This window comes from Excalfactoria chinensis, chromosome 12 (genome assembly GCF_039878825.1).
Source record: "Excalfactoria chinensis isolate bCotChi1 chromosome 12, bCotChi1.hap2, whole genome shotgun sequence".
NCBI classification, from domain to species: Eukaryota; Metazoa; Chordata; class Aves; order Galliformes; family Phasianidae; genus Excalfactoria; species Excalfactoria chinensis.
The window spans coordinates 7,003,099-7,015,000 of record NC_092836.1 but is presented as its reverse complement, the minus strand read 5'-3'; the positions used below and the strand labels follow the sequence as shown (position 1 = coordinate 7,015,000).

At 58.1% G+C, this 11,902-nt stretch overlaps 1 protein-coding gene across 1 annotated transcript; it reads right to left on the bottom strand.

Moving 5' to 3' along the window:
* Positions 1-4,554: 4,554 nt before the first annotated feature.
* Positions 4,555-8,620, bottom strand: FEZF2 (FEZ family zinc finger 2). Its single transcript, XM_072347845.1, has 5 exons — positions 8,170-8,620; positions 7,004-7,854; positions 6,791-6,925; positions 6,557-6,689; positions 4,555-6,177 (listed from the first exon to the last, which is right to left on the bottom strand). The coding sequence occupies exons 2-5, from the start codon at positions 7,796-7,798 to the stop codon at positions 5,915-5,917; spliced, it is 1,326 nt and encodes a 441-aa protein (XP_072203946.1). The 5' UTR covers positions 7,799-7,854; positions 8,170-8,620; the 3' UTR covers positions 4,555-5,914.
* Between the last annotated feature and the right edge of the window lie 3,282 nt (positions 8,621-11,902).

Below are 11,902 nucleotides of genomic sequence, written 5' to 3'. Positions count from 1 at the left end.
ATAAGTTTTATCACTAGTGATGATGCTCTTAAAAATAAATGTGTGGTGTTCTTTCTCCTCTCAGTCGTATCACCTACCAGCAAGCCCTAATAGGCTGCAGAATAGTGTGAGACGGTATTTACATCACACTTTTGAAACAGATTCAAGCAGAGCCAGCTGCCGTAAGATTATTTTACAAATATATTGCAAATTAATAAAAGGAAAAATTCGGTGTCCTTTAAGTAAATTACAGTCTCCTTGCCTAATGCCTAGCTTGAAGCGGCAGTAATTAGTACCTGCCTCACAGCGGGGCTGGAAACGTAATTTCAGTTTCCAGCCTTGAGTTTCTTTACCCGTTTAGTTTGTGTGCGTCCCCAGTAGCTTCATGGTTGGTGCTTTAACTTGCTTAACAGAAGCTCCGGAGGACGGTGCTGTGGAAGCCCTGCACCTGCAGCGTTGTCCCGGTGTGCGTTGGGTGCCCGCAGCGCTGGGCACGGAGCTGCTCGGGGTGTGGGAAGCCCAAGCTCAGACAAGGAAGAAAAGAGGGGAGACAAAGAGCTTTCCAGTTTGAAATGAGCGCGCAAAAAGCACGACCTGGAGCTCAGACGGGCGCGGTGCGTCGTACCGAGGCACTCGGGCTGCGCGCCGGCAGATCAGCGCGCTGCAAAGTGTGTCCGAAGCGCCGTCTGCGGCGCCGGCATCCCCGAGGCAGCTCGGGGCGGCTGCTGTGATCCCCCGGTAACACCCGTAGTGTGAGCCGTGACGGTGAGAGCCGTGTCCGCTCGTCTGCAGGGGGGAGCTTTGCGTGGGAACAGACGATCTCAACCCCCCGTCAGCCGTTTACAGTGTTTGGGGTGAGCTGAAACAACTTCAGCTGCTTTACCCCATTGCTCGGGCGTTTCTTTTTATTTAGTTTGTGGGCACAATTGGCTTTTCCCTTATAATCAGCTTTCTTTTGCTGGATTCATTCAGTTATGCGCTAATCCAATGTTGGTAACATCTCAATTCATTAACGTAATGAATCAGAAGGAAGAGGCTGGTTATAAATCAGAAAGCTTCTATTTATGTGAAAGAGCTTGGCAACTGGCAGCACTGAGGAAGACAGTAGAAGGAGTAACAGACAGATAACGGGACGTGGGGAACGCGGTTGCAGCAGAGCTCAGGTGCTCTGTGTGATCCAAAATGCTTGCTTTACACGACAAACGTACCCATTGCAGCGGGGCGGTGGCGCTGATTTGGGGGCACGTTCGGCTGCTACGGGCTCGGTCCCTCCGAGCGGCTGCGAGCGCTTCGCTCCGTGGGATTTAGGGGCCGGGCTCTGCCTCCCCTGTGGGTACCGGGGCTGCTCGGTGGGGACGGGGCCCGGCTGCTCCGGGGTGGGAAGGGGGCTACGGGGGCGGGGCTGCGGCGCTGCCCCACGGATGACCATGGGTACCCTCTGCGGGCCCAGCGAGGTGCTGAGTCCCTGCCTGCCGATCACTTGGAACGTTTCTCGTTGCCACAGTCCTGTGCGAGCACACAAGACTGCAAAATTGCCGAAGTTGTAAGAAAAGTTTTGCACTGTTTCGGATTTATAAGCTTGAGTCTGAACTTCAGGCCCGTTTTCCTGTGCTCCACATCTGACAGCATTTTTGTCCTCATCCCTACTGGGGACAGTGAGGCTTCCCCAGAACAAAACATGCTGTAATGCAGTTCAAAGCAGATCTTAAAGAGCGCTGGTGACTTTCAGTACCTGCACGTGTTTCCCCAGCCACAGGTGCAGAAGAGAGCAGAGGGAATCACAGCTGTTTGGGGTTTTTTTGTTGTTGTTTTGTTTTGTTTTTCCTACTTGAGGACACGTGTTGGGCTCCCCTTTCCCTGATTAAATCAGTTAAGCACGTGTGGGCGATAAGCACGGGAATGGGAGTAATACCCGGCAGGGTCGGTCACCTGGAGAGTTAGGGTGGATGGCAGCGGCAACTAAAGAAGTAAGTGAGGGGCTTTTTCCTTTCCTCTTTGTGAAATGAGTCTGTGGTGGTACTTTGCCTGTGGGATGGCTTCACCCCAAATAACCAGAGTGGGCAGGTGAATGACACGAGTTAAAACCAGCTGCAGTGTGAGATCTACAACGTAGGTCTGAGCCCTCGGGAGAGGGTGTGGGGTGAGCACGTCAACCCCAGCCTGTCCTCGCCGCCGTGGTACGCATGGCATCGTGCCTGCAGAATTCCAGGGTCTACCTGTCCCTCCCTTCGGAGGAAAGGGGGGAAGCTGAAGTCCTCGGGGTGCAAATCTGAAGAGAAAGAGATGTTAAGGAGCGGGTTCTGACCACGCTGTCGGGGAAAGCAGTGCCCTGGGAGGTGGTGGGGCTCTGCCGAGCCCCTGCCCGTGGGGACCCTCGTGGTTGACACGCGGGAGTCGCTCTTCTGATGCTCCGCCGTCTTGCTTAAGAATGGTAGTAATGCTGCTCCGGGGGACTTAAAGCAGGAGGGCAGAGCTCGGCGGGCACCTGGGTGCCCGCAGGGCTCGGCAAGCTGGGCAAGGCATGTGTCTATTCAGCGGTCGTGTTGACTTAAGCGAAAGTGCTAAGCCATTCCTAAACCTAAGTCAATACAGACTTAAGCCAAAATTGTTATTAACGAGCTCTAATCTGATTTAAGAGCCTCCGAACGAATTGTGTCTACACGGGAGGAAAGGAGGTGAGGGGCCCTCGGGTGCTTCGGAGGCACCGGCACCCTCGGAAAGGGCCGGGACAACATTCCGCACCATGCCCGGCCCTGCGGCCGCCGTCCTCGGGGCGTGCGGGAGGTGCCAGGCTGAGAGAACAGCACTTCGGCTGTGGCGTGTCCGCCCGGGCTGTGCCGAAGCCGGGCTGTGCTGAAGTCCGGCTGTGCCGAGCTCGGGCAGCCCCTCTCGCTGGGACGTGGACATGCCAGAGCATTTTTTTTTTTCCCGTCCCGATGGGGCAGTTGAGCCCTCCACTCCACCCCCCAGTGGGGGCCTTTCTTTTCTTCCCCACCAGCTTTGAGCAGCCCTGTTTCAGATTGGCCTTTTTATGTTTGATATAAAGAATAGTTGTTGGCCAATTCCATCTTTTCATCGCTGCTCTCCAGGCCCGGGTCCAAGCGGCTTGTCAGATGCTCATTAACTCCCCCTTTGGCTCTTTCCAGTGTGTCTCCTAAGCTCATTGTGCCAAGAACTAGCGCTTCTTTCTCTTTACACGGCTCCCTTTCTCTGCTCCATCAGGGAGACAAATTACTTTCCAAAAGGGATCGCCAGGGATGGTTTAATGAGAATTTCTCTAGGGCTGGCCGTGGAAATCAATGTAGTTAACATTCGGTGCACTTAATTGGACTTTTCTCTTCTGCCTCCTTCAAAAAAACTCTGAAGCTATCCTGTTAATCTCTCATTTGTAATCAATTGTGTTGACTAAACAAAAGTCTAGGTCGTCCTTTCTTCCTGTCCCAGACAATCCTTTGTTGCCTCTAAATGCCTCATTCTTGAGTGCTCCTGGTCTTGTAGATGGGTTCGATTGTTGACAGTTCATTATTGCGCTTTTGTCCATTTAATCTCCCTCGCTGTGTTTTGCATGTGCATGCCTTAATGAGCTCCGTTGGCAATTAACATGTTTCTAGCAGCAAACTGGTTGCTCAGACGTTTGGAGAGCGGAGTGCAGGGAAAAGGGCAACGCGGCTGCCTTTGGCTCGAGCGCTTCCCGGTGCCCGACGCGACGCACCCGGCCCGGGAGTCCGCTTTGGGCCGGGCCGGGCCGAGAGGGGGACCCGGCAGCTCCTCGTGCAGCTCCCCGCCCGGAGGCACTTGTAACCCTCCCCCCGAGGCACCGGCACCGCTCAATCTGTTGTGTGCGCGGCTGCGGCGTCGGGAGAAGGGGTTGTGTGCGGGTTTTGTGTTACCATTGAGGCTTGCTGGCAAGAGCGCTGAAGTGTGAGCAGTCGTGGACAGCAGAAACATCTTGTGAGGGAGAAGATAATTGGAGTCTCTGGCGTGTGTGCGTCTGACAGAGCCGCCCCTCCCCCGCCACCCGCCGCCTGTGTGTGCCGGGATGGGGGCGAGAGCCCGGCCGGGGGCGGGCAGCGCTCCCGGGGCTCCGCTCCTCGCCATCCGTTTCTCGGTGCGGCCGGAGCGAGGACGGTCTGGGAGCGCTGCCCGCCGCCCCCGGGAGGGACAACGTGACAAAACCCCCCCAAGGGACGACCGGCGCGGCTCTTTGAGGTGTCCCGAGGACGTTCCGAGCCGCGACGAGCCTGCCGCTCCGACATCTCTGCAGACAGCGCTGCGTGTTAGCAAAACGAGGCAAAGAGCGCTTCTGCAGCCCCTTCGCTGGGAGCGGCTCCTTGCCCTGCCCTCACCCACCAGGCTTCGGGAAGGGCGCGGGGTCGAGCCCAGTTCCGGCTGTCGACGCCCCCCGGCCCCGAGGTGCGCTTCCCCGGCACCGGCGGCAGGACCGGCTCGGGGCTGCGGGATGCCCGGCCTCATCCCGCCGCGGTTCCTCGTCCCGCCGCCCTTCCCGAGGCCCTCCTTGCCGCTCCCGTCCCGTCCCGTCTGGCTGCCGAGGCCGGGCGCGTTCTGCAGCCGCGATCCGCTTGCGAGGGGTTGAGCCTACAAGCCCCTTCGCCTGGGGATGGATTCCCTCTCTCCTAAGGTTTCAAACAGCCATGACTTATAGCGACGGGGATTCCAATTATTAGTAGTAATTTCTTTCTAACCCGAAACTCTCTCCAAAAAGTCTTTTAAAGCAAATTATCCCCCGATCTTTTCCCTGCTACCAGCATCAATGCTCATCGCTCTCCGCGCCTCACCCTCTCCAAACCATCAAAGCGATCGTTTTGGCATCGAAAAAAACCCCCCAAAATTCGAGTGAGGAGGAGATCAGTCCCGGGGGCTCGAAGCGCCGCTCCCGGCACCGCATCCCGCAAAGGCGCAGCACGGGGTCGCCTCCCGGCCCTGCTCTCGGCGCAGAGCTGTGCTCGCCTTCGCCTCCCTCCTTTTAATCGCTCCATTAAGCGGGGAAAGGTGAACTCCCCATCGCGGCGTCCCCAGGCATTCGGGTGTCGCGCTCGTTCCCCGCTTCATTGGCGAGCCCGGCCCGAGCAGCACGCAGAGATCAGCCTCGTTTCTCCGCTAGAATAATATTGTTCCTAACGACGTGGCCAGAATAGACACTCGCATATTAAAAGTAGGGAAAGGGGGGAGCTGAGAAGGGAATATTTAGTGTAATCCAAGTGCTTGATTATCCGTATTCTGATCAAAAAGAGTTTCTGAGGCCTGCTGGGAGTGATTAGATTAATGTAATGCGGTTTGAAGGGTCTGTGTTTTCTCTCTTAATTTGGGTCATTACTCGGAAAGCGAGCGTGAGATCACTTCATCTGCATGCGGGGAGCGGCACCGAGGAGCGGCCGAACAGCGCCGGAACGAGAGCGGCACCGGAAAGCTGCGGGCGCCCTCCGAGCTCCTCTCCTGGGGGCGGCCCTGCTCGGCCCCCTCCTGCCCTGCGGCCCGCACTCGGGCTCCTCCGGGCCCCGCACACCGCATCCCCATGGGGCCGGACAGTGCCGCTCTGCCCGGCTCAGGGCCGGAGTGGGAAATGAGACACCTACGAAGGGCCGGTTTATTGTCCCATGATAGATTATATATATATAATATATATATATATTCCTCACTTATTCGAGCGTACATTTAAAATGGAGATTTACAGACACGTATAAAGAACGCTGTCCTGGCTGGAGGGGGTGGGGGGTGGCAGAGAGGGGGGCAGCCGGCCCAGCCCCTCTTGGCCTGCAGCGCCGTTAAATAGGATTCCTCTTATATACAGCTGCAGCTCGGGGTCGCTTGCTACCGACGGCTGAGCTCGCTGGGGAAGAGACAGAGAAGCGAAGGCTGCAGTTGGGATGGGTAGCGGCGGTCCTGGAGCTGTGCCGGCCATTAGCTGTGCTGGCCCTTAGCTCTGCCCGCTGCGCGTTGGGTCCCGGGGCGGTGGCGGAGGAGCACTGGAGACGCTGTCATGCAACTTTCGGACGTGCTTCTTTAAATCAAAGTTTCTGCAAAATCCTTTGCCGCAAGTGACGCACGTGAAGGGCTTCTTGTCGTTGTGGGTGTGCATGTGGAAAGTCAAGTTATAGATCTGGTGGAAGGCTTTGTTGCAAATGGTGCACTTGTACTGCTTCTCTCCGCTGTGGGTCAGCTTGTGGTTCTTGTAGTTGCCTGCGAGGGAGGAGGAAGGTGGGAAGGGGGTTACCGAGGGTGCCAGGTGAGGGGGGCAGGAAGTGAACCCCTGAGCCCCGTCCTGCTGTCAGAGCTGCTCCGCGTCATCGCCGGGGCACAAATGAGGGCAGGGTCAGCCCGGTGACCCGCGACAAATGAAGAGCGCCCGGGATTAGGCCCGCGGCCCCGTACCTCTCATTTAAAAAGCATTTTGGGAGCCCCGGCAGCGGTCCCCGCGCTGCAGCCGGGCTTAGGAGAGTAATTGGGAGAGGCGGCGGTGGGTCGGCCCTGCACCCCCCGTTCCCGCAGCCGGGCAGGGTCCGCTAAATCCCCGCTAATGATGACGGAGCACCCCCAGACCCAGCCCGGCCCTGCTCACCTTTCTGGTGGAAGCCCTTGCCGCAGAACTCGCAGACGAAGGGTTTGTAGCCGGCGTGGATGCGGATGTGGGTGTTGAGCGTGGAGCTCCTGTTGAACGCCTTCCCACACTGGTTGCACTTGTGGGGCTTCTCCTGCGCGGGGAAGGGGGGGTGGGGGGGAAACGAGAGGCCCGTTAGGGGCTGCGGAAAGAAGCCGCCCCCTACCCCATTCCGCCCCTCACCTTCCCACCTACCTGCGTGTGAATGATTTTGTGCCGGCACAGGGTGCTGGCTTGGCGGAAGCCCTTCCCGCAGACCTTGCACACGAACGGCCGAGCCCCCGTGTGCACCGGCATGTGCCGGGTGAGGTTGTAGTGCGCGTTGAACACCTGCGAGGAAGCAGCGGTGAGGCGCGGCGGGGCCGCTCCCGCACACTCCGGCCCCTCCCGCAGCCCCGTTCCCCTTACCTTGCCGCACACCTCGCAGGTGAAGTTCTTGGGTTTGCCCTCCGCCGTTCCGCCGCTGCCCCCCCCCAGCTTTGCGTGGCCCTTGGGGGGGCCGCCGCGCTCCGCCGCCGCCGCCTCCTTCATCACCTGGTCCAGGTGGCCCGGTAGCCGCTCCTTGTGCGCGAAGGGCGGCGGCGGGGGCAGCTTCTCGGCCGCCAGCCCCGCCAGCTTGGCGTTCTCCAGCAGGAAAAGCTTCTGGTGAGCCGAGAGTCCCCCCGGCGGCGGGGGGCCCAGGAGGCCGGCGGGGAAGAGCTGTCCGTGCAGCAGGTCGGCCGGGTGGTAGGCGGCATCCAGGTAGTTGAAGTAATAGAGGGAGCGGGGGGCTGCCGGCACCGCTCCCGCCTGGTGGATGACCTGCGGCTTGATGAGCCGCCCGCTGGGCTGCCCCAGGGCGAGCTCTGCCTTGCAGCAGACGCCGCAGTTGGTTTTGCAGAGCCCCCCGGCGCCCCGCAGGCCGCTCTTCCACAGCTCCGAGTAGTTGAGGAGAGTCTTGGAGGGCACCTCGTAGCCCAGCGGAGGGATGGGGATCACGCAGGGCAGCGGCGAGCACAGGCTGAGCGGCTTCTTGCCTGCCTCCGGCTCCGGCCCCGGGCCGCTGTGCCTCTGCTCGAAGGCTGCTTTGGGCTCCGACGTCTTGGCCATGATGCGCTCGATGGAGAAGGCCAGGCTCTTGGACGGGTTAGCGGCGGCGGCCCGGCCGTCGTGCCGGGGGCAGGGGGAAGGCATGACCGTCTCCAGCGACCCCGAGCTCGCCATGGCTCTGCGCCGTGCGGGAACTTGGGCTGAGCGGCCGCTCGCTCCTGCGCTCGGCTCTGCATTCCAGAAAAGCCAGGAGACAAATCAATTTAATAAGCACCTTGTTCTCTTCCCCCCCCCCACTTACCCCCCCCTCCCCCCCCACCGGCACCCCCTCCCTATTTACATTCAAATGAACATATCCAAGAACAATGGCACGTAGGGTACCAGATTACTGCTCATTAAGCGGAACACGCTAAAGTAACATGCGAGCTAGACCTTGTTAGTATTTAAAAGGGGGGTGGGGGGGGGGAACAGAAGAAGCTCCCCCAGCCCCTGCCGCCCTGCCCAGCCACACCGACGGGGCGCGGAGCTGCCTCGGCACCCCTTACCTTAGCCCGGTTCCGACGAGAAGCATCCAAGCAGCGCGGTGCGGCCGCAGTCACATTTTGATAGCAAACATCTTCCCGAGCGTCAGCTCACCGCCTCGTACATTTAAAGCTGACATCACATGAAGTCACTTGGAGCAGGATGACATGGGGATGCCACCATGGATCTTCCCCGAGCCCAGGCGCCGGGCTGGAGCGCGGTGGGTTGGGGCAGGGAGAGGAAGAGAACCCCCCCCTCCTCCACGCACGATTTCCTTCCAGTTTAAGACGCTCAAATCGCTCGTGTGCGAGCTGGTTTTTTTTTTCTTCCCCTCTCTCTCTCTCTCCCTTCTTAAAAAGCAACTTGCAAAGCAGAGGAATCGTTTTGCATGTGGCAAATTAGAAGGCAAGTGCGATTCACAAGTTGGGTGGAAAAGAGTGCTCCAGTTCTCGCTGGGGTTATAGAGGAGCCGCTCGGAGTGAGCGTGAGGATTTTTTGCTTTTTCTTTTATTTATTTATATATATATTTTTTTTAAAGAAGGGGGAGAATGATTTTTTTTTCCCCTACAGCGACTACCACGCAACCGTGCTCGAGTTATTTTGGCAACCCATCTGCAATCAGCTCCGTTGCAACCGAGCTGGAAGATAATTAATAAATTGTCACTTATCTGCGAGCCTCCCCAGCATGTATAAATTAATAGCCAACCCATTAATTAGGACGGTGTATTAATGTTAATTAAACTAAGTTTAATTCCACTCCCCCCTCGCCCCCCCACCCCCCCCCCCTCCTCTCAGAGTGGCTGGTGATTAGCCTTAAATAAACGCGGAGGGGGTCGACTCTGGGGTTGGGTTTGTGCTGCTTTAAAAAAACAAAAAAAAGAGAAGAAAAAGGGAAAAGTAAAAAGGGGCAAAAAGAGAAAAGCGGCCGTGCGCTGCGAACGGGAGCTTTGCAAGCGCTCACTCCGAGAGACGCCCGCATCCCTGGGCGTGCAAGCGGGTGCATCTCCCTTTCCCTTTTAATCATTTTCTTGCTCCCCTCCCGCTCCCCCCTTTCCAAATGCACGACATTATTGCGGCCGGGTGCCGGGCTTCCTTCCTTCCCTTCTTCTCTAATTAGAAGGAGTTGGGGGCGGGAGGGGAGGGTTTGCAGAACGCCGCGGTGTGAGGAGCGGAGCTGGGGAGCCCACCTGGGGGAAGGGGCCCGGCCCTGCCGGACCCTCTCGGGGCCATTCAGCCCGAGCGATTCTCCCCCAGCGATTCACAGCGCTCCATTCTCTTTCACTGGGAGCCACTATAGCGCTGCGTGGAACCTGGTTTTGTGTGTTTCTAAAATAAAGGGGAGGATTAGCCGGGGGAAGGGATTGGGGAGGGATGGGGGGGGGGGATTGAGCGAGGGGTTTAGATTGAGCCTGGCTAGAGGTAAAGCAAGCAATGAAAAGACTTATATATATATACATATATATATGTAAACTTATATATATATAATTTTTTTCCTCCTCCCTCGCACTCCTAAGAAAGTTTGGAGGAATTCGGCGGTTTCGTGCGGTTCTGACAAAGCCGCGCCTCCTCTCCCCTCTGGGGCAGCTCGCTGGCGGCTGTTTGCAGACGGCTTTTTCACCTGCGAACCACAACACGCTGCAGAAACAAACTTTGAAAGCGGAGGCGGCCCGTAGGCTCCCGGCGGGCGGAGCGGAGCGCTGTGCCCCGGGCTGGGAGGGGGGGGGGGGGGGACCGCCGGCATCGAGGGGTCATCCCGCATCTGCAGCATCGGTTGTCGGCGTCCCCGGAGCCGACGTCCCTGCCCTAGCGGTTGTTGTAAGGGGTGGAGAGAACCATCCCGCTTCTTGGGACGATCCGCTCTCGATGTTTGGCTGCGGGCGAGCCCCGAGCCGGGCGGCGGGCAGGAGGCGGCGGGGCTCCGCTCGCTGCCGGGGCTCGTCGGCTTCAGCAAAGTATTTAATTAGCCTCCACAAACTTCTTTTCCTCGCCTGCAGATTATACTGAGTGGAGGGTTGGGAACTATTTTACACCTTGCCACTCACATGTTAATTAATCTCTATCTAACCCTAATTGCAGTTTATTCAAGCACCGCTCAACAGCTCACCCACACAATAAACACTGGGGCTGCTTTTATCCATATTACTCCCCGCTCACACGTTGAGTAATTAACTCCAGTACCAACTAATAGTGCAAACAAATATTTTCTGTAAACGAGATGATTTCGGGCAGAATAAAAGAGGGCTGCGGAGCCGGGGCCGGGAGCTCTCTGCCAGCTTCCCCACGCCTCCCTCGCCCTTCCCGGGCCGTCGTTCCCCGGTGCTCTCCGGCCCGGTCCCCCTCCCGGCTCTCCGCTACGCACCCCGCCCTACCCGCAGGCCTCGGGGCTCCCCGGGAGCGAGGAGCCGCGGCGGGGACCCCGAGCGACAGCCCCGGGGCCGCCTCCTTCCCACGGCCCCGGAGGAAGCCCTGGCGGAGCCCCCGCGGAGCCCGGGGCCGGCCCGGGCCGTACCTCTGCTCCCGGCCGCGACGTGCCCGGGTGCCGCATGCCTTGTGCGGCCGGGCTTTAGGATCGCGGTTAAGACCCAGGCATCGAAGCTCAGTATTTTAATTGAAATCGCGGGTTTAGGCACAGCTGGAGGCTGTCTCTATCGATTCGACTTCTGCTGTTCCGGCAAGCGTATTAAAAATGACTGACTTTGATACAGCTGCCCCAGTCACGGCGCCCTGCCCACCGCCGCGCCTTCGTCCTCTGCACGGCGAGCTCCGGCCGGTGTCAGCGGCTCTGGGGGGCCAGGGAGGGCCGCACGTCGGCTGGGATGCGGGGTTCAAGCCTCGTTCTGCCTCTCCGTGCGGGCTGCTCCACGTCGGAGGCTTCATCCCTCACCCCGACATTTGGAGGAGAGAAATGGTTGGAGGGGGTTTGTTTGCTTGCTTTTTTTTTTTTTCTTTTTCCTCTTCCCTCTAGGAAAAGCGCCCCGCAAAGCCGTTCACAACACACGTATTTATTTACAGTTATTATTTACGTTTGTTATTATTGTTATTATTATTGTTATTATTTCTATGTCTGCCTCTCGAGAAAAACGACTCCTGGTGCCCAGCCCGACAGAGCGGCCCGACTCCGTGCCCAAACCTCTAAGCCTTTCCTCCGCTTTTTAACCCAACACCAGTTTTCACGCTGGGAGCAGCCTCACCCCGCAGCCCCGGCCCCAAATGCTCCTCGGGCGCTGACATCGAAATCCACCAGCCGTGCCCCCGCCGCTTCTTGCAACCGAACGAAGGGACCGCGTCCCACTGCCCCTGATGGCCGCCCGGCATCCCGCGGTCCGACCCCTCCTGTATGGCCGTGTTCTGCTCCACTGGGAGATAACCTGGGATCCTCCTCGTTATTTAACGTGGCAGCTGCTTAAACTCCGCAGCAGAAGCTGCCCGAAGTTGTTAGTGTTACGCTTTGATGTCTTTCAGAAATGGTGGCTTTGATTCCTGCACTGCATTGCTTTAGGTGTGTATATACACGTAAGTGTATGTATGATTTCAATACTTTTTTCTTTTTTGACTTTTTTCTTTTTTTCTTTTTTTAATAGCGGAAGGTGAAAGGCACCCCAGTGAGCTGCCAGCAATTAGAACAGAACCATCGGATCCTAGATTACCCCGAGGTGCAAGGAGTACAGAGTCCAACTCCAGGCCCCACATGGGATTGCCCCATACGACGTGGCTGAGCGCCGTGCCCAACCTCCCTGAACTCCAGCAGGTTGGTGC